We start from the raw sequence: 22,032 nt of genomic DNA, 5'->3' as shown, positions 1-22,032 counted from the left end.
AATGAAGAAGAAGAAGAAGAATATATGCCAGCTATTTTTATGTTTTGGTTTAGTACTGAAATTATTTAGAATGTGTTTGTGAAATGTAGTGTGGATTTGAGAACCCTAAGTGGAACAAAACAGGCTGAATTTCATCCCACCCACGGTATGAATGACCAATTGTGCATGTTGTGTTCAAATCCGGGTAGGTAAGTGTTTGCCCACATTTTGGTTTGTTTAAGTAGAGCCATTTTGGTAATATGACTGACAAAGTTAAGATCATGAGTTCAAATCTCATGGAAATACAATAACGAATCTATCGAGAGTCAAACTTCCAATAGATAATATAGTGAGAATAGTTCAAATAATTCAAATGTGATAATATACCATTCGATAATTGTTTCGTGACGAATTCACAACGACTCTCCCTGCCAATGCTAGTTCCAAATTTGTTACTACTCTCTAGAAGCAGTCATTGTTTTCTTAGTATGTTCGGCTCTCATTTGGGCCGGGACAGACCCATCCCACAGTCATTTCCAAGCCCGACCCACAAACTCAGCCCGACCCATATATGAGGCTTAAACCTTAGATCACTCTAGAAAACGAGAGAGAGCCAGGTTTCTTTTCCCTTTCGGCGTTTCCCTCGCAAAGCCTCTGAAACCTACCTTCCTCACTCTCATTAGGTCTACACAGATCTCACTCCCACCATGCAATCCCAAGTTCTCGTTCTCAGTAAGCTTCTTCTCTCTTTCTCTCTATCCGTTATTCACTTTCAAAGTTCACTTCTTTTGGTTCTTCGCTCATCTGGGTATTAGTAAAAGCTTGTGTTCTGTGTTGTTTTGTTGCTTTAATCGATGAGATTTGTGTTGCGGTGAAAACCCATTTGCTGGGTTTGACTGATCTTGCTTGGTTTTGATTGATTTGAACAGAGGACTCTGTGAAGAGGGAGACTGGGAGTAAAGTGCACCATGCTAATATCCAGGCCTCAAAGGTGAGGATTAGGGTTTATGTCTATTGGATCCACACGTTTCATTTCGTATTGGAATGTAAAACCCACTTGGGTTTTCGAGAAATTTCTATTAATAATCTGCTAAATACGTTAGGGTTTGTGTTTTTTTCTTCATGTTTATGGAGATATTATAGCTTTGTGTATGTCTAGCTCAGTATTGGGGGAGATCATTTCTAAATATGCTTGTTTACGGAAAAGGATAGTTAAATTCGAAATAAAATGAAATTCGTAGAAGTTTGGTTTTTTTGGTTTGTTTGTTTTGGCTGTAATCTAGTTTCTGGATGAGTTGGGTGCGCGTTATCCTTGTGACTATGAAACTTTGAGAAGATTGTGCTTCTAGGAAGGTAGACAGCATAATTATTTAAGAGATAGGTGCAATGTTGATTTGAATAGATTAGTATGAACAATTGAATACTTATTTGATGAGAAAGTGATTAGCTTGTTTCCGTTCATGTTTGTTAAGGTTTTAGGGTTTCTGTTTATGAAAAGAGATGGCATATCTCATTTTTGGTACTTTGAGTATTTAAGGTCTCAGGACCATAAAACTTATATATGTTCTGATGATGACAGGCTGTTGCTGACATCATCCGTACAACGTTGGGACCTCGATCCATGTTGAAGATGCTGCTAGATGCCAGTGGAGGTAATCTTTTTGCCTTCGGTGGAAAAATTTACTGAATTTATCTGTGTCGAGCCTTGTGTATCTATTTGCCTGAAGTATTTTGTTTTCTGTGTTAATGCATTTGCATAAATCTAACAAAGTTGTTTCCTCGTTGCTAACAGGTATTGTAGTAACCAATGATGGGAATGCCATTCTGCGTGAATTGGATCTTGCGCACCCAGCAGCCAAGGCACGATATTCTCTTGAACTACTCTTTCTCTAAGTTGAATTTTCTCACTATTGGTGGCTCTTGCATGAAATGATAATGTCTGCTTCTTGTTGTGTGTGTTTTCCCCCTCTCACTTGGTTCATTTATGTTGATACTTACCCATGGTCTTCCAAATCTTGTGACTCCAGTCAATGATTGAATTAAGCCGCACACAAGATGAAGAAGTAGGTGATGGAACAACATCCGTCATTATTCTCGGTATGGTTTCAACACAAAAACCTCAAACCAACATGCTGCATTTGTAGTACTATATTATTTTTTCTTCTCTTTTTGGTGAAGATATAATGAACCCAATATTTTATGTTTGGTAATGACAAGTGCCTGTTAAGTTTTTTTTTCGCAAAGTCATAATTTGCTACGTAAATAGGTGGGTGATTCAAGTCAGGGGCTGCTTTGAAAATGATTATATAGAAAGTTTGACTGCGGTTTTATTATTTTCTTAAATGTAGTGCAACATATATAAAGTTATATACCGTCTTACATTTGATATGATGCTTATTGAAGCTGGTGAGATGCTACATGTCGCTGAAACTTTTATTGACCAGCATTTTCATCCTACTGTCATTTGCCGAGGTAAGTTGAATTCCCTTCTGGTTTTCTTTCACTTAAAGCTTTATTTATTTTAATTTATACTTCAGTTATTTCATTTCCTTTTTCTGTTGTTTCATTGCAGCCTGCAATAAAGCTTATTTATTTAAGTTTATTCTTCTGTTATTTCATTTCCTTTTCTGTTGTTTCATTGTAGCCTACAATAAAGCTCTGGAAGATGCTATTGCTGTACTTGACAAAATAGCCATGACCATTGACGTGACAGATCGTAAGTTTCTTTAGTTATTTTCTAGTCATCATCAACTTCTGTGTACAGTGTATCTGTATCTAGTGTCCAGAATCTTGTTGTCAAGCTCTGAGTTAGTTTAACTTATGATTCATGAGTAAATAATATAATGCATTGATGTTGCTACTTGTGCTCCACCATATTCAGTTTGCGATTGACATAGCAGCTTCAGCTTTTGATCAACAGAAATTGAAACTAGGCATAAGTCTAGATCCGCTGATGACACCTGTAGGGCAAAATGGGAGCATGACTCCAGCATTTGTGTCAATTGGCCATTCCGAGATTGTAACTTCAACACTGATTGCATTTTATCAGATTTTATTCTCAGATGTATTGAATCGAGAATTTAAAGTGTGACAAAAAAAAAACATATTTAACTTCTGAATTGTACTTCCATTGATAGTTTGAAATGATAAGCTAGTATCTTTTCATTTGGCTTGTTCTTCTTACTTGAACACCTTGAAGTAATCATTTTGTACTTCTGCCATGCAACTTATGTACACATTACATGGCAGGTGCAACAATGTTGGGGCTGATTAAAAGTTGTATTGGTACAAAGTTCACCAGCCAATTCGGGGATTTAATTGCTGTAAGTACTATTTCTAGATAAGTGTTTACTGATTTCCAAGTCTTTTAGTTTAGTAAGACCGTAAACTTATGTTAACCTGATGTAAGTGGTTTGCTTCTTTTTTGGTGAACTTAGGATTTAGCCCTTGATGCAACTCGAATAGTTGGAGTGGACCTTGGGCAGGGTTTGCGAGAAGTGGATATTAAAAAGTACATCAAGGTTGAGAAGGTTCCTGGTGGCCAGTTGGAAGATTCAGTGGTTCTGAAAGGAGTAATGATCAACAAAGATGTCATTGCTCCTGGAAAAATGAGAAGAAAGATTGTCAATCCGCGGATCATGCTTCTTGATTGTCCTCTGGAATATAAGAAAGGAGAGAACCAAACAAATGCCGAGTTGCTTAAAGAAGAAGATTGGGGGCTCCTACTAAAGTTAGAAGAAGAATACATTGAGGGCCTTTGTGTGCAGATATTGAAGTTCAAACCAGATGTTGTGATTACAGAAAAGGGGCTTAGTGACCTGGCATGCCATTATCTGAGCAAGGCCGGTGTTACTGCAATCAGGAGGTTGAGAAAAACAGATAATAACAGAATTGCCAAGGCTTGTGGGGCAGTTATTGTCAACAGACCAGATGAATTGCAGGACTCTGATATTGGTACTGGGGCTGGGTTATTTGAGGTTAAAAAAATTGGAGATGAGTACTTTACATTCATTGTTGATTGCAAAGATCCCAAAGCATGTACTGTACTGTTAAGAGGTCCTAGCAAGGATATGTTAAATGAAGTGGAGAGAAATTTGCAGGTATGTCTTTATTTATTGTTTTTCTTTTCTTCTTTCTCCAATTTTGTTGACTAAAATTATAGAATGCTGAAATATATTAATTAATTCTGTTCTGTTCATAGGATGCCATGTCAGTAGCAAGAAATATCCTGAAGAATCCAAAACTTGTTCCTGGTGGTGGTGCTTCGGAGTTGACTGTTTCTGCTACATTGAAGCAAAAGAGCTCATCCATTGAAGGTATAGAAAAGGTAAAGCTCTTTCCTCATCCCAAAGTCTTGTATCCTTGTAAAGTGATTGAAAATCTGAACACTCTAAAGAACTAGTTGTTGCTTCACTTTGATTGCATTCTGAAGTAGTTTTGGGGTTAATTTGTGTTTTTATGGTGGAGAAGTGGCCATATGAAGCTGCTGCCTTAGCCTTTGAGGCCATACCACGAACACTGGCTCAGAACTGTGGGGTTAATGTCATTAGAACGATGACCGCACTGCAAGGAAAGGTTTGATTCTGCTCTATAGTTTTGTTCTGTTCTAGTATCATTATATTCTCTCTATGTACTTACTAAAGCCTCATTTTTATTTTGACCTGATTCTATTCCATAGCATGCAAATGGTGAAAATGCATGGATTGGCATTGATGGTAACACTGGTGCCATGACAGATGTAAAAGAGAAAAAGGTACAATTTTTTCATTTTCTCATAATTGTAGTGCCAACATATTAGAGTTGGTCTTTTCTTGTTTTCCTTTGACTTGTTAAGTAGCATTCATGTGACTGGAGTGCTGTCACCATCTTTTAGTGTTTTACTAGCCTTCCGCCACCTATTTCTTAATGTTCATTATTGAGCATCCCAATACACATGTATATATATTTGCTAATTGCTTATATTTTGATTCCAGATCTGGGATGCCTACAATGTGAAGGCACAGACCTTTAAGACTGCCATAGAAAGTGCCTGCCTACTTCTCAGAATTGATGACATTGTGAGTGGGATTAAGAAGAAGCAGCCTGCTGGAAGCAAAACTCCTTCAAAGCCTCAGGTTGAGACTGAAGGAGATGCAGATAACGAGCAAATCATTCCTGAGTGAGGATTTCCAATGTTCAAGTCTTAGTGCATCTTGAGTCGCTTCTCCATTCGACTCGAGTGAACATTACGAGTTTAAGAGAGATGTTATGTAGGTTTTGTAATGCCCTATTACTCGGGTGCTTGTGTGTCTGTTTTTTCCTTCATCTCTCTTTCTCTCGGCGAGGGTTTGGGAAAAGAATAGAGGTTTTGATGGAAATGCTAGGAAGTTTGCCTTCTCATCTAGCTATGGAGTACTTTCTTTTTCTTTAGCTTAGATGGAATGAGGCATTTAGAAGACTGAGTTACCCCAGTTGTGTAGACATCGACTTCAGTTCACTTCATTCTTAACTCACTTATCCGAAGTATTTTGTCATTGTGCCTTAACAGCTTATGGGTTTAGAGTTTTTGGAAACTTCAACTCTCTTATCATCAGATTTCTTCCTTGGACGCCTTCCAAATGTCCAATAGTGTTGACACTTGACAGGGAACATACGAAACCTCTTCATTTGTGCAACAAATGGAGACCTAAATCTCGACAACTTGTCACACACGTAAAGATAGAAGTCATAGAACAGAGTAGAAGGTGACACCCCTCAGAAGTGAATCTGCCACGTAAAGATAGAAGTCATAGAACAGAGTAGAAGGTGACACCCCTCAAGTGAATTTGCCACGTAAAGATAAGGTGACACCCCTCAGAAGAAGGGGTAAAGATAGAAGTCATAGAACAGAGTAGAAGGTATACTTGTCACACATAGAACAGAGTAGAAGGTCACACTCCTCAGAAGTGAATCTGCCACGTAAAGATAGAAGTCATAGAACACAGTAGAAGGTATACTTGTCACACTCCTCTGAAGTGAATCTGCCACGTAAAGATAGAACACAGCTTTAAATTCATGCAAAGAGCAAATCATGTAGGATTGATCAGAGAGAGAGAGAGAGAGAGACAGAGATAGAGAGAATGGCAGGGAGCAAGGATGACATAAAGTATGCGACTTCACAGGCCAGGCATAGTGAAGATGAAGCAGTGAGGGTTGGTTATGTGAATGGAACACCTCTTGAAGCAGGAAAGATAGCCGAGTCTGAGCCTGTTGATCTATTTCCCGCTGCTCATAACATTTCTAAGAGCACCGATTCTCATAGTCATGATGATTCTAGCAACCAGTCCCAGATGCGACGTGAGCCTTCTGATAACATACAAGCTGCTCATGAATCAAACACAAATAGTGCTAGGTTTCCGAAGAAGACTGCACCTGCTCTGAATACCAAATAAAGCTCTCCACTTTGGCTTTCCCTTTTGATGTATGCTTTCAGTAGTATGAGTTTCTCTGTTTGTGTGCTTTCAATAAGTGTCATGTTTCTAGTAGCAAAGGCTTATCAATCTTTGACTTAGGTTATCTGGTGTTCTAAGAGTATCATTCTTAGTATCACTGGATATAAGTTGAAAGGGTTGAGAATAAGGTGAACTTTTAAGTAAAGACTGATTTGACAAGAGTTTCCTATGTGAAAATCACCAACCCTTATTGTTGTATTCAAAGGCCTTCACTCCACCTTATGAGACGAAGGTTTTGATAATCAGATTTCCGGTGCATGATAATAGCAATGGGATATAAAAGAAGCAACACATTAGTTTTCAGCTTTTCTGAAAACGATATACACGTTAGTGTCAGTTGAGATTTCTCTAGTAGCTCGAGTAGAGTGAGTTGTGCAAGTACATAGCTGATTCATTACCTTACAACCCTATGGAATGGTATAGCTGGCCTTCAAAGGAGATATCAGTGATGGCCTCTCTAAATGTTCCTTGGAAGAGGAGGAAAGAACCTCATTGCCTCACAGGCAACATTCCATGAAAATTTCATCTTCTGCATGTCATCCCAGACCCTTATTTTGCAGTATATGGTAAATAAAAACTTATTGATTCATTAAGTAAATCAACAAAATTATTTGGATCATAATGTATACTTGCAGAACACATCTTCAGAAAATAGAGAATTTTGGGAAACTTTAACCCTAAATACACATCTTCAGCACTGTGTATTTACCTGCAAGTACTTCAAAGCTTTCAGTTAACAAACAAAAAAACAAAAATCACAGTGCTGCAGTGACTCCCACAAACTCTGAAGCTTCTGCCCACAAGTTAGCGTCGGAAATGATTTTTACGTCAACCTCCAATGAATGCTATTTTAGAAAGAGTAAAACTGTAATTTTGGGTTACCAGAAAAAGGAGGCTAGATGATTAATATTCACAGACGGTCAGACGCTCACCGCCTTCAGAATCAGTCCGTCACCTTCGTTTTCTGAAGAGATTGTTAAAAAGATGGGACCTTCAAAACACGGCACCGATAACAACCGGAGTATCAATAGTCAGACCCACACGCGCCACCAGCGCCTCCACGACGCTCTTAACCTAGGCACCAGGTCTCCACTCTTCAATTCAATTAATTTTCTCTGTTATTCGGATTGTTTAAATTTCAGCTCTTGATCACCTAGGGCTCGGCATTGCATTAGTGCTATATTGCGAATGCGGATTCAATAAACCTTATTGTTACAAGAGAGTAGTTAGAGTTGAATTGAGGTCATGTGTGGATGATGAATTCATGTGTTGAGATTGTATGACTGGATTGTTTAGAGGTAGCGATGCGCATATGCGCCATTGAGCTAGGTTGTGTCTTGTCTTGCAGAGTGTATGGAGACAAGCCAAGGAGATGGCAGTGTAAGGATATTGAGATACAGAGGCATGTGGTCCAATCTATTGCTGCGTTTCTCGATTCCGTTTCTGGGGATAAGCTGCACCATCCGCTTTTGAAGGTATAACAATAGTCTTCGATTATAATTTCCTGGAAGCTAAGATTATAGGCTTTTATTTATTTATTCATTTATTTGAGCTGTTATAATATGGTTGATTGGCAGTTCTACTCATATGACATTGTTATTCGTTGAGGCAATTCATATGTACTTTCCCTCTAGTATCGAAATAGGTAAACATCTCAAATAGACGTATTGATTTTAATTTTTAATGCAGTAAGTTACCTGTGGCATATGTGCGTTCTGACAGCTATAGCCATTTTCTGTGTATGTGAGTTCTATAGTTTAAGTGGTATGTATGTAAAAGCATGGATCCTCCGTAATTGAATTTTGGATAAAATCCAGGTTAAAATTTTTGAAGACATGTAATGTGTCGGTTTTGAGCTGTATTTGATTCCACTTTAGAATGTTCTCATCATCTTTCCATCCGTTTTGCAGGCTTCAGTTGCCGATATCGTTGCAGCATTAGTCTGGATACTTCAGTCCAATAAGGGGTCCATATTGAGCATGGCAGCAAATGTGACAGTAAAATTAGTTGGCCTTTTACCCAAATCAACACTGCAGCTTGATGCTTTGGATCTCATTAATCCTCTGTCATCTTTGTTATCTGCCCATCAAACAGAAGTTGCGATATCATGTGCTGCAGCATTGAATGTTATCCTTACAAATCTCAGTATGAAGAATGCAAAAGAAGTTTGGGACATCTTTGAGAAAACAGAAAGTGTATCTCAAGTTATCAGTAACTTACGGTCCTTTTCAGAATGCATGAAGCCATTTGAATATTTTCAACAGATGGCTTTACTATTGAGTACAATACTATGGTGGTGGTCTCCATCTAGGTTTTATGTTTGGAGTGATGCTAAACTAATGGAAGATTTGAATGACATGCTTATAAAGCGAGATGTTTATCACAAAGTTGCTGTTTTGAAATTGTATTTCGCTGTAGGTAAGAATCTTTAATAGCAAAACACATCATTTCCATGTGAATATCTCTTAGTTAGCTTCAGTGCTATGATATTCAAATTAAGTTGTTGTCACTTATTTTCAGCTTTATGTGGTAATGGGGCCAAGAAACTGTTAGAAGATGGAGAGGCACTTCTGGAACAGATGGTGCAATGCATGGGCAATTCATATCCTTATTCTGTTAGAATTGAAGCATTCAAGTTGGCACAGTGTTTAGCGGTAAGGATTCTATCTCATATCCGTACAAGCTTGTTCTGTTAGTCGAACATGCCATTACAATTAGTTAGATATTTTTGTTATGGTTTCTGTTGCAGATAAATGAACAAAGATGCTCAGAAATGATTAGTTTATCTTGCCGACCTATTATTAAAGTCATCATCTCTGGACTGTGTGACTGGAGCTCACATTCTAAAAAGGTTACCAACGACCAGATGTCTTTGCTATTGGAGGCATGCCGCTTGGCTCTGATCACTCGTTGGGCAGGGAAGCATCACATATACTTCTGGAAACAAGGGATCGATAAAATTCTTCTCAACCTCCTCCTTGAAAATATTCACAACCAATCGTATGAAGATTCCATTTCAATGGAAGAGCAGATAGTTATTGCTAAGGAGGGTCTCAATGCTAATTATTTACTTTCTTTGAGGAGTTATGTCTGGGATATTCTTGGATGGCTTGCGATACATTGTGGGGAGGATTTCAACCCTAAAACTGAGTTCTACTTTAACATGCTTATTGCATGTGCATGGTACGAATTCATCTCTAAAAGAAGTTCACTTTCTTTTGATAAAACGTTGTTCGACTTCATTAATTCTTGCATCTGGTGATGCTACAGCCTACAATTTTCATTTTCCTCAACACTTTCCATTCTTATTTCTAGCTGTTAGTTTTCTGATATTTTTTTTCTCGATGTCCTTTGACAGCTTGACCTTTGTTGAGGCAATTCAGAAATGGCATAAAGTATATGAAAATGACATTGCTGGTACCTTCATAAGTGAATCAGCAACAAGGGCAGTTCTGATGATGATTTATTCTCCCTGCAAATACATTGCATCAAGGGCTAGATTCATATTGTCTGAAATACTGAAGTCAAAGGGCTTGGAGTATCTGAATATCTTAATGCGTTTTCTTAATAATCTGTCATCTGGGAATTTCGCAATACCAGATAATCGCCAAATTATCATTTATTTGATGGGATTTATATGCTATTCCCGTTTGGAAGAGTATGAAGTCTGGATTATCAAACAGAAAGGGTTAAAAACACTATTTGCTTTCATGAAATGGTGCTTAAGTAATCACTTCCAAGTAGAAAGATTGAGCTTTGCTCCCCATTTGCATAATGCGTTCCATGAGAAGATTTGTTGTTCAAGTTCCAGAGACTGGGAAGGGAAAGATATTCTTTTGTTGTACAGTTTGTTGGGACTGGCTGAGTTGATAAAGCATTCTGGATATGTAGGAAATGACCTAGACAGAACTGCCGGCAAGAATACGTTGGCTCATATTGAAGCTGAACTAGTTAGTAAACTTCAGGACATCTGTAACAACAATGGTACCCCTGGGGTGCAATGGTATTCCGCATACGTTCTGAGTTATTTTGGGTTTTATGGTTTTCCGAGTAACCTAATGAAAAGGATTGGGAAAGCAATAAATGATAAGGATTCTGCTGATTTACAATTCATTCTCACAAATGGAGAGTGTTGCAGTGTTCATGGGGTGGTGCTTGCAATCCAATGTCCATCGTTACTGCCTCCTGAAGGGCGGCTTCCTAGTGAGATAACATCTGATCATTCTTCAGTGACAGGCTCTATGGAGATTTCTAAAGAGTTTCAGAAAGACATAAGACTATCCGCTCATGTCGATCACCAAGCATTGGTGAAGTTGTTGGAGTATATCTACTTGGGATATCTACAAGCAGAAGATGAACTTGCAAAGAAGTTGAGGACTCTTGCCAAACGTTGTAATTTGCAGCCTCTGTTACAGATGCTTTGTAGAAAACGTCCAAAGTGGGGCACTGCTTTTCCCAGCCCTGATCTCAGTGCAGCTCTTGGTCCATCCGGACATCGTTTCTCGTATGATTTCCTCTATACTCTATATTGTTGCATCACATCAGCTTTGTTGTTGTTTCAACTTTCTTATGAAGTTTGTATTTCACTTTTTTGCATCAATAAGGAAGTGTATAGTATGCGGACAATATAACAATCTGAGTATCTCTTGACGTTGTTCAAATAAAGCCTGTCTTGGATTGACAACTCAAGGGACCTGGTGAAGTCTAGGTCTAACCAATTTACTTGCTGCATATATTATATTGCTTGAAACACCTTGTGGGACTGTTGATAAGCCTTCTAGAAGCTAAAGGCCCATTTTGGGTAAATTTTTCTCTTCGTTAATTATTTTGTATTTAATGAAATAGAGATCAAGAAAGGAGATTAGGGAAGAAGAAAGATGGGAGGTAGCGAGAAGGGGGGGGAGTAAATATTGAATGGTTACTTATAAAAAACTTACAAAACATTTTTATAGTGGTTATCAGTTTTCTTCTCTCTCCTCCTCCTCTTCTTTTCTCTCTTTCTCATTGGAAATCCAGAAGAAATGAAATATCAACGGGCTTCAAAATATTCAAACAAGATCCATTAACAGCATTTATGTTTACTAGTATATCAGTCATGGCTTGCAGTATTTTTATGGATAACATGATTGACTGGTCTTATAAGTAGAGGGAAATTGTTTCTAGCGAATGTAATTGTAGTCTTACATCCATGCTACTAATTGGTTTTCCAGATGCAATAATGTGCAGTAGTAATATTTGTGTGCTTTTGGCTTCAGGGATGTCATCTTAGAAGCTAAAGAAACAAAGCTTTTGGGCTGGACATGTGGTGTTTGCTCTTTATCAGTGCCTCACATGCATGTTCACAAAGTTGTATTGTCAGCAAGTTGTGATTATCTGAGGGCCTTGTTTGAGTCAGGAATGCAGGAGAGGTATTTGCCAATTTTTCTACGGATATAAATATTCACCCACATAATTTCACATTTCTATTGAAAATTGTAAAAGTGTAGTCTGTATAACACACCGTAAGATGTTGCTTTCCAGAAGGTGTTATTAACATTGGGTAAATGATAAATGGTATGCAAAAGTAACTCACATCTTAGTTAGGATCTTGTAGAAATAATGTTAGTCATATAAATGCTGCCATACATGTAAAGATCTTCTCATGTGCAAATATTTATAAATAAAAGTAACTATTTTGTACATTCATTAAATGTGTTGTAGCCTTATGATTAATGCCTAGCATCCTGTTGGTTGTTTTAAATTATCAAATGCATCTTGTATGATAGCTTGTCAGCAGGAAATGGTAAATGTTATTAATGTTTTACTTTTCTTGAAAATAATCCGTTGGAAGTTAAGAGATATGATTATACCAGATTCTGGGGGTAGTATTTGTGATGCAGGACAAATAGGGCAAATTCTAGAACTAGGGCTTAAAGGACAGAATTAAGAAAGGGATAGATCTACTAGCATCACACCAGTTGGCATCACACCTATGGTTAGGCTGTATCACACAAACCTGGACAAAAGCAAAGCTCTCAAACTTTTGTTAATTCAACTCTGAACTTAAAAGACTACAAAGGCGATATATAGAGACGTTAAAACCCTAGATCAATTAGGATCAAGTAACCCTAATATTCTAGAACTTAAAAGATTCCCTAAAAAAACATATCCAAAATAAGAAAGAAATCATAAACTTACCCAAATCCTGACTTAAAGATATTCTGACCGTATTCTCCATCAATTTGCTTCTTTTTTTTTGTAACATTTGTTCTTCAGTTGCAACTTCATCTTTGAGATTTAAGTCATTTAACTATAAGAACTTGTTGTGCCGATGCTTGTGAGTTACCTTTGTAGTTTGTACTTCCTTCCAAGGTTGGTAGGTTAATGGAGAGGTAGCAGGTTTGCATAACTTGTTATTACCTTCTCAACTGAAGTGCAATTTATTGACTTAAATTGAACTTGTATTAATTTGTGATTCTTCCTTGGCACTTGAATAAGAGACATTGATTTTCTTTCCGTTTCAAGTGTTCTCTGTTGCTCACCTTTTTTTACTTCTTTTTTTTTTTTTTTTTTTGGTAATATGTGTAGCAATTCACAAGCCGTAAAGGTCTCAATCAGTTGGGAGGCAATGGTTAAACTAGTTGACTACTTCTATTCTGGTAACCTGCCAAAGCCTCCTTTGGGATGTATATGGAATAACATGAACACTGAAGAAAAGTTAGATGAGGTACAGCCATATGTAGAGCTTTTCTGGCTTTCTGAGTTCTGGATTATGGAAGATGTTCAGGAAGCATGTTCAGATGTCATCATGTCATGTCTTGGTTCTGCAAGAGAGTTGGCTATCAAAATACTACAAATTGCTGCAAATCTCTCTCTCTGGAACTTGGCCGAGGTTGCAGTGACTTATATGGCTCCTGTATATCGTCAGTTATGTGATTCTGGTGAACTCGAAACACTTGATGAACTGCTGGCTGATATGGTTCGGCTAGCGTCAGTTCGATTCTCCCAACAGGGTGGTGATCAGTTTCAGTGATTTGATTCTCATACTGATTTGGAACTGTGAAAATGACAACTTTTTCCAAGGTAGTGCGATGGAGGATTGTCCGGTACATCAATTTTGTTATGTTCTTTTCTTGGGAACTTCTTGTAGAGTTAGACGACAGCCTCATCATTTATGGACCTGAACCCATAGATTGCCTGCTTGAGATGTACAAACTTTTACTTGAGGGTAAGTTTGTTCCATGCTTATTTTATACATGATGCTCCATCTGTAAGACTCTCCCTCTTTGATACTGAAGTCCCTTGTCCTTTCTGGTCCCCTTCCTTACAGCTACTTGGGCTCACTATTTAACACAGTCCATGACCTCATTTCCTTACTTTTTGGAAATTATTGAAATTTCCTGCCAATTCATGGCCTCCTCTCTTTAATCTATTCCAAGAGACACCTTCAGATTCTAGGGGATTGCATGTATTTTTTTCTAAAATGCTGGTGAAGCTTGTTGCATGTATTTATGGACTTCACCTTTGCATGTTGAGACTGGGTGGGATGGTCAGAGAGGTTGTAGATAAGGCATCATTTTGAGGAGATATTTCTTTATTTCTTCTTTGTTGGCCAAAACTATGTTTCTTTGCTTCATAGTGTCTCCTTTTGTTCTTGGGGTTTCAGCACATCAAACCTTGTCTGAGCATTTGTACTTCTATAACTTCTGTGTTACTAATGCATGTCTCTAATAGGTGAGTAAAGAGGGCACCAGATCCCTTAACTTACACTCCTCCATCTACACTGATGCGTGGAGATTGGATATTTGGGCTGAAACTTCATCTATGTTGAGGCTTGCTTCTTTGGTCTGATGATTTTCTAAGTTCGGTACCTTTTTTCTTTTTCCTGCAATAGATATTAGAGAGAACAGTTACTGAATAATTTTTCTAATCTTTACCCTTCCTTTCGTGTAGGTATTACAGTTGTTCTTGCAGTCAAGTTATAATTTTGAGCAGATTACAGCTATCAGACGTGTGTATCATTTCTTGGCAGGTTGAAGTTTATACTCCCAGTAACATATACTTTTCAAAATGAAAAATTATTAGATAACATGCAAATTGTTCAGAAAATGCATATTACTGTCATCATGTTGTTTTGGTAACATAGAATCAAATACAGGCTCAATTAGTTCAGTTAAAGTGGTAAGCTTTCATGCTTGGTCCATCTCTTCAACGTCCGGCATAGCAGTTCTGATATATAATTTCAAGTACAGTGTCTTCCTGATCAACATCTGAAAAAAAAAATGGAGGGTATTAATTAATTTTTAGCTAAGTTTCTTTACTGTTGATGGTAATCCTCACATTATGCTGGGGAAAAGGGATGGTGCTTGGTCTAGAATGTGAATTAATTGAGCAAATAGTTAGGCTTCGCATAATCCTTCACCTGTTACCATCTACATAAGCACTTTATATGATCACAAACTCTGATTTTGTACGTGAGAAATGAATAATTGATGCACTTGGCTTTTCATTACTTGAAGATATAGAGGAATGAGCATTACTAACTTTTGTATAATTTTGACCATACTTCTTGACTTTTAAATGTCTAGGTTTTACATTCTTTTATTCTTGGTAAACTCCCATAATTTCTATTTGAGAGTTTTAAGTCCAGTTTCATATCATTATATACTTGATATGCATGTCTGTGTGTATGTCTGTTTGTGGGAGTTTGTGGGAGTAGGTTATATTGAAATTATTTCAGTTTAAAGTGAGATTTAGGTTTATCTTTACTAGTAACTAGTAACAAAAATGAACATCAGATGTTTTATAATCATTTGAGATACTAGGCTCTATGCAGTATGTGATATATATGTTTAAGCCTCAGAAGATGGTCTGACACTTTTAGAATTATTTTCAACATTAGGTTGTTTCTTCAAATTCCTATTTCCTCAGCTTCATGCCTTCTCTCCCTTGCGGTACTATCGTTGGTGATGCTTGTACATAAGTTCGGGTGGATTTAGTGGAACAACCATGAAGAAAGAAGATCGTTGCGGCAATTCTATTACAAAATGGAATTATAGAATAAGGAGGAAGGTATGTACCAATAGCTAATCTTTGTTTTATTTTAAGTGGAAGACTATACACGTAGCATGAACACAAGTAACCATAAAACTGTCGGGTTTGATAGAGGAAAAACAAGAATAGATTTGGAATTAACCAGGTGGCAAAGAAGAACCGATACTGTCTGAAAATATGGGAAAGAGTTGCATAGAAGAGGAGTATTCACTCAAGAAGGGAAATCAAATGGGAGACACTTTTGAGGGGTTCGGTACGTTTGCTCGGTTCGGATGTACAAAGTGAAATCTGCTAAGTACTTGATTATGCGCTAAAGTAAATAAAAAAGAAGAAGAGAAGCCTTCTGCATCCCAGTCCAAATCACTTCTCATTTGTGATTGTTGTTGTACTCCCCACTGCATGGCTCACACCTGGTGAAGTTTTTGACAAAAGGCCCTCTGAAACTCTCTCCAGTGACCCCTTCAGATATTGTTTCCTCTTTGTACCATAGAACTGGCTGAACTTCTCTGCATGTCTCCTACTCAGCATCTCCACCTATGCATGAATCTCAGATTACCCTTTTGTAATGTTTTCAGACTTCACTTTTGCCAGCCAGTGCCAATCAGGCCATACTCACTATTTATGCAAGTCTTGTCCCACCAGTTTCTTTCCATTTTACAAGAAGGTATATCAGAGCTGATTGAGTCATTCAGTGCCGCTGGAAATAACTTACCTATGAAGATTGACTTTTGAATTCAAGGAAATTTTTACCCAATGTCCGTGAAGATTGCATCTGAGTCGATCCTCCAGATCCACTCGGCCTCAAGATGAGCCAACATAGCAGCACAGAGAAGGGGGTTTTTGGGCCAGCTACCAGTTGCTCCTGGATGCAACAAAACATTGCTGTAGAAAATGTCATAGCCACGGAGTCTGCCATTATCAACTTCATTCTTGAATGTCTTAAGCATCAAGTGATCTCCAACATGGTTTTAACGCACTTCGTGCTGAGACCTGGTTACCATAATAAACCTACCATCAGCTGGAGTTGCAGCAATAGAAGGTGGAATGTTAAACCACTACTGTATGCTTCTCATCCCAGTCCTCCATCGGTTCCCCAGCTCAAATTTGGGTGATTATAGAATGTAGGCTTGGATGATCTTCGAAACAGATGACATTCTGGTCAACCCATTCTTAAGAGTGTTATGATTGCCTTGGATGCCGGGACTGTAGTATTGTATATTCGTAGATGTTTTGAAAGTAAGAGCTGGTACTTATGCTGCTTTCTATACCATGAAAGTTTATGTAAGCTAAGCCTTAAAAAGGTTTGATTCATAAAATTTTGAAGTAAACTCTTTCAACGACGACATTTTCATTGCCAGGTGATTCATCATTTTATGATTAAATGACCCCTTACGGGAACGTCAAAATCATGGAAGCGAAGTGCTTTCCCTCATTAGTCATCATTCACCACTCCGGAACCACAAGAATCCTTTGTTAGAATGTTCCAACTCAGCACCTCTCTTTTTTTTCTAAGATTTTGAGAAGAGCTGCTCTTTGGAGAGCACAATACGATGAAAGTTATAAGCTGGGTTCCTCTCTTCCACCATGTTCAAATCAGTCTCCCTTTGGGCCTCCTTTGTGACATAAAAGAAGGCCATGATGGTTTGCTTTGCGACTTTGCAACAGTGCAGGTGAATGCAGTAGGACCTTGCTGATGCCTATGGAGGGTGACGAGTTTGACTGAGGTTGGAGAACTAGCAGTGTCATTTGTCACTAAATCAAGGCGCTTTTCGCGACGGAATTCGTGTTCAAAGGTGTGGAAATCCCTGGCTGCTAATTTGGAGAATTGGCATGAGTCCTTGATCAAACACAATGGAAAATGAACGTGGAAGTTGAGGGTCCATTCACTTTAACTCTTGGCATGAGTCATGGTCAAGCACTCAAGCACGCTCAAACCCCCACTGATTAAGGCGATTGATCGGAAAATCATGTCTCACGGGTATATGATCACAAGAAACGAAAAGTATTTGTCACCAAAAGCCAAAAAGGTCAGATCAAATTGTTCGTTTTTCAACTATCATATGAATTACATGAGTACGTTGCTCAAGACTACTGGGTTTTCAAACATTTTCTTATACTTTAGCAATTAGCATTGTGGTCACTCAGAGTGGACTATCCTGATTAATTAGGGATTAACCAACCAACTAAGATAAACTATTTAGATTGTACAGACATATTCATAGATTGAAAGAGAATAAGAAGAGAAGAACAATGAGGTTACTACAAAGAGCATAAAATTTAACTTCTCCTTTAACATGTAGATTCTGTGTTTTGTGAAATAAAGACTCCAGTAAAGAGACAAGGATGTGTATCTACCAAGAACGAGACAAGCATATAGCTTTTCAGGGTTGTTTTGTGATGAACACACATAATCAGATTCTCAATATAGTTAATCTAATCAGATTTCACATTAACAGTCTTTTACACTTTTACTACCAAAAAAAAAAAAAGTTACAACACATTAGCACTCAAGCACATCAACTACTAGGAAAAGCATCGAAGATATTTTCAAGTTGTAGGTACCTGCAATGAAGACAGTTGCAAATCTTTTTCGAAACTTAATTTCTGATCTGTTTGCTACCTACAAAAATTTAGGTATGGGGTTGCTTTCTGGCCTTCAGAATTTAGCACGTTTACAAGTCTTCTTCTCGATTAGCTTCCATAACAACAAGCTACCTGTAATGCTCTAATGTCCGTTTATTTAGAAGCTCATCACGCTACAACGCTCAGTGAAGCGTAACTTTATATTATTTCTTCTATCGTCTAGCTAGCGGTCAAGTGATATTTATCTCCAAAATAGTAGACAAGATTTAAAAAAATATGGCAACATAAACATTCTGTATAGAAATTTGTTTCAACACGAACCAGGAGAATCTAAACTGCAATCAAACTCAGAAGTAAGCAGCCTTCTTGCATATCTACACTATTTGTCTTTAAAAATAAAAGTAAAATGAACAATAATCAAGCAGGGTAATCAAATGGCAAAGGAGTAACCAATGAAGAGTTGAGTAGGTCTGGATGCACAAACCCATATTTCCTAAGCACTTGATTATCTGCATAGTTCAAAGCCTTCTGCATCCCTTTCCAACAATCCTCCCAAGTATAATCAGGGTTACAATCCCCACTACAAGGCTCACACCCAGTAAAATGTGTCACAAAAGGCCTCCTCACATTCTCCCTCCACATCCCCTTATCCTTCATATACTGCTCCCTCATTTCCCCATACAACTCACTCACCTTCTCACCATGCCTCCTCCTCAGTTTCCCCATTTCTCTATCAACCTCCGTGTACCCTTTGGTGATGTTATCAAGCCCATCCACCACACCAAGCCAGTAGCTTTGGAAATTGTCACTCTCCAAGTACACCTTGTCCCCCCATTTCTGCTTCTGCTTCAGCAGAAGGTAGATAAGAGCACTCTGATCATCTGACCCTGGGTACAGCTTGTCCTTCAACATTGATCTCTGAATCTCCCCCCACTTCTCTTGGGCCGGACCCTGTGGCCCCATGCTGGCCCATTCATCTATGAAATCCAAGGACCACTGACAGTTCCTAATCAAGAACACACCAGCGTTGAGGCTCGTCCAGCTCTGCTGCTTCACCATGTGCCACCACCCATGAACAACCAAGTTATGCTCCTTGTACTTCTCCAACGGCAACTTGAACTCCATGTCGGTGAATATGGCGTCCGAGTCGACCCAGTAGATCCACTCGGCCTCCGGGTGGGCAACCATGGCGGCTCTGAGAATAGGATACTTGGCCCAGAAACCGGTTCCTTTAGGGTCCAGAAGAACGTTGTTGTAGAACACTTCACAGCCATGAAGCCTGCAGTAGTCTACTTTGTTCTTGAAGAGTCTCAACTGTAAATGATCTCCAACTGGGTTCTTACACACCGAAGGCTGAGACCCGGTAACAAGAACAACCCTATCGCCTACACCAAAAGAAGGGTGAACCCTAAGCCACTCTCTGCGCTTCTCGTCCCAGTTTTGTATGGCATCCCCAACCGAGTAGCTGAGAGTTGGATCGTCGTAAAACGTGGGCTCCGGTGGGTCGTAGGTGAAGTCAGGGGCTTGAGGGGTGGAGTAGGTGATGATGGTGTCGAAGGTTGAGGTAGGGTTTATGAAGGAGATGAGTGCCCAGACCAGAGACAAAGCCATGGCTGCTCCACCAACGAAGAGGAAGCCATCTGCGATGAGAGAAGGGGCTCTGTGGAGAAGTGAGCGTTTGTGTGTGGAGGTTTGGAAGAGAGAGAAGTCTGGGGAACTCATTTTAGAGGGTGGTGAAGTCACTGAAGTGATTGATGGGTTTTCTTTCTGATGTTAAATTTTAAGTACTGGAAGAAGAAGAAGAGAAGAAGAAGAAGATAACTGACAGGTGCACTAATGCCAAAAACCTCGTTTGTTGGTTATTAAAGTACAAGGCTTTAATCTTGCCAGAAAATATGCATGGTACTTTGGTAACCTTTTCTTTTTTCTTTAACTGGCCATAGCCTAGATAAATGAAAATGCTATAAAAGTGGGTATGGGTGGTATTTTATTGATTGCTATTAATTGGAGAAGATTTTGTTCAAGATTTTCACAAATCACAGTAGCTTTACATATAACCTTTCCTAAATTTGATTGTAAATCCGTTTTGGAATTTGATTGTACTGGGTAATTCAATTAGAATTAAGTCGTCAAATTTGTCACCGTTGTAAGTGGTCTATGGTCAAGCATCAGATAGGGAGCACTCCAACGTACTCAAATTTTGATTTATGAAGCCGTCAGTGGCCACACACTCTAGTTCGAGTATTTCACATGTTTCGATGGATTAAATTCTGGACCTAAAAAATCTTCGGTTATCCTAACATAACTTTAAAAATAAATAAATAAAAAAGGGTGATCAATTACTCAAATTTGTCAAATCCTAAATCTATGCTCAATTGATCAATTTCCGATACAGGAAGATAGCGTAATGTACCTAGTGCATTGACAGCAAACTTATTCATATATGCTGATTAATTAAGCTCAAACAAAATAGGTAACCTCTATGATCATTGAAGATTCATGAATTGATAGAGATTCAAACTTAGTAATTTATGTGGAAGCATGAAGCATATATATGTAGAACATTTGGATAAAAGTTGAAATTCAAACATGATGTCATATTGAAGTTAAAAGATGACAACCGATATATGAATCGACAACATCAAAAAGATTGAAATTTTATTTTGTATGAATCTATAATGTATTCTTGTTTATACGTTAACATCTATCTCTGCTATGAAATAATCCCGTATGAGGAGTACTGTTCGGAACCATTCATGGTAAAATGGCACCGAGTAACATGTAATTTCCACTGTTTTTACATGAATTAGCTTTTGGCTAAAGTTGCATAACATTATCAAATTGATTAACCAAAATACATACTTTGTTTGTTTAATCACTCCTCCTTTCTTACGCCCCGAGTGTCGGTCGGTTCCATTGGACTGCTTAGAGCCTTGGACACCTTGCTGCGGCTTTATCTAGTTTTAAAGGTGGCACATTGCTTCAAGCTAATTGCTTTCACCTTGTGATTGGTGTTTGAGGCATAAAAAACCAAAGTGAGATCCCTAATTTCTTGAACCTAGCATGGACTTGGTTTCTTCCAAATTAATTTCTTGTTTCTTTGGGGCATGGGCCATTTCTATATATAAATCCAAAGCCAGTAATGTGTAGCATATATAGTGTGATATTGGCCCTTGCTTTCTGCAAATTCATGTTTCTTCTTTGTCATTCGGCATTTCGTATGTAACTTGCACATGGATCTTATAAATGCAATGCCTTGTCATTTTCATTCTTCGGGGTAGATTATTCTTCGTGAGATGTGTTAATTAAGCACTCTAGGTAAGCACTCTAGGTATATGATTTATTTGTTTAACGAGCGCAGGGGGAAGCCTTAAGCAAAAAAAATTATAGTCATGGTTCAAATGAAAGAAGAGTAAATTAATGCATGGGAATTTGTGATGGTGTAGGTCTAAACATACATAAATATAACATAGTTTGAGTTCGTCAGTATATACAGTCTCTTTCATGAATTTCTACGTACGTACACTATTTTCGTATACTTATGAAATACAAGATACATATGTACCACCTCTTCACCTCTTGTAGCTTTCCAAATTGACCGCATGAAGTTACATATATGCTCATAGTAGCAAGAAACCGTATATTTATGTTCTAAGCAAAATTAATATGGTCTAAAGAACGAATGCAGCTTATTTCGATTAAACAAGTCATTCTAAGCGATGATAAGATTAAAAGAGGATGCTTATTGATTCCCAAAGTATTACATGCTTTCAATTACCCAAGAGAAGTGAAAGAGACAAAAACACAAAAGGGTGCTTGGCAGCCATAAGTATTCTTTCCATCATTTGCAAGCTTGCTTATCAAAAGTGGCTATCAAGAATACAATAGCAGTTTGAATTGGTTCTCATACATGGTCGTGTTATGCAGAATATTAACTTTAGCTAGGGCGGGACCTGAATTAAGCTAA

The 22,032-nt window shown here is 38.2% G+C and overlaps 4 protein-coding genes across 4 annotated transcripts; 3 read left to right on the top strand and 1 right to left on the bottom strand.

Annotated features, from left to right (window-relative positions):
- Nucleotides 1–587: 587 nt before the first annotated feature.
- LOC101299559 (T-complex protein 1 subunit gamma-like) lies at nt 588–5,491 on the top strand. The gene is made up of 13 exons (XM_004294143.1): nt 588–711; nt 909–970; nt 1,559–1,631; nt 1,772–1,839; nt 2,007–2,076; nt 2,383–2,451; nt 2,624–2,695; nt 3,229–3,302; nt 3,417–4,079; nt 4,181–4,306; nt 4,450–4,554; nt 4,658–4,732; nt 4,953–5,491. Exons 1-13 carry the CDS (start codon nt 687–689, stop codon nt 5,139–5,141), a joined length of 1,671 nt encoding a protein of 556 aa, XP_004294191.1. The 5' UTR covers nt 588–686; the 3' UTR covers nt 5,142–5,491.
- A 553-nt stretch (nt 5,492–6,044) lies between these two features.
- On the top strand, nt 6,045–6,745 carry LOC101306413. The gene has a single exon (XM_004294167.1). It carries the CDS (start codon nt 6,078–6,080, stop codon nt 6,387–6,389), a length of 312 nt encoding a protein of 103 aa, XP_004294215.1. The 5' UTR covers nt 6,045–6,077; the 3' UTR covers nt 6,390–6,745.
- A 688-nt stretch (nt 6,746–7,433) lies between these two features.
- On the top strand, nt 7,434–16,707 carry LOC101302820 (BTB/POZ domain-containing protein At1g04390-like). Its single transcript, XM_004295642.1, is given in 13 exon segments — nt 7,434–7,534; nt 7,798–7,924; nt 8,360–8,867; nt 8,970–9,119; nt 9,272–9,495; nt 9,877–9,943; nt 10,023–10,953; nt 11,705–11,857; nt 13,017–13,656; nt 14,163–14,290; nt 14,382–14,460; nt 15,331–15,500; nt 15,595–16,707. Coding segments are annotated over 9 exon segments (2,706 nt in total). The 3' UTR covers nt 13,462–13,656; nt 14,163–14,290; nt 14,382–14,460; nt 15,331–15,500; nt 15,595–16,707.
- Nucleotides 16,708–18,343: 1,636 nt separating this feature from the next.
- Nucleotides 18,344–19,825, bottom strand: LOC101303491 (galactomannan galactosyltransferase 1-like). The gene has a single exon (XM_004294157.1). The coding sequence runs from the start codon at nt 19,785–19,787 to the stop codon at nt 18,483–18,485; it is 1,305 nt and encodes a 434-aa protein (XP_004294205.1). The 5' UTR covers nt 19,788–19,825; the 3' UTR covers nt 18,344–18,482.
- Nucleotides 19,826–22,032: the final 2,207 nt, after the last annotated feature.

The sequence above is a fragment of the Fragaria vesca genome, linkage group LG3 (genome assembly GCF_000184155.1).
Source record: "Fragaria vesca subsp. vesca linkage group LG3, FraVesHawaii_1.0, whole genome shotgun sequence".
Taxonomy (NCBI): domain Eukaryota; kingdom Viridiplantae; phylum Streptophyta; class Magnoliopsida; order Rosales; family Rosaceae; genus Fragaria; species Fragaria vesca.
Note: the sequence above shows the minus strand (reverse complement) of the source record. Positions and strands in the feature narration are given on the sequence as shown.

Coding starts and splice junctions, on each gene's coding strand:
- LOC101299559 (XM_004294143.1), top strand. CDS start 687: ATGCAATCCCAAGTTCTCGTTCTCA. Junction 712..908: donor ATCCCAAGTTCTCGTTCTCA/GTAAGCTTCTTC, acceptor TGATTTGAACAG/AGGACTCTGTGAAGAGGGAG. Junction 1,632..1,771: donor GCTGCTAGATGCCAGTGGAG/GTAATCTTTTTG, acceptor CGTTGCTAACAG/GTATTGTAGTAACCAATGAT.
- LOC101303491 (XM_004294157.1), bottom strand. CDS start 19,787: ATGAGTTCCCCAGACTTCTCTCTCTTCCAAACCTCCACACACAAACGC.
- LOC101306413 (XM_004294167.1), top strand. CDS start 6,078: ATGGCAGGGAGCAAGGATGACATAAAGTATGCGACTTCACAGGCCAGG.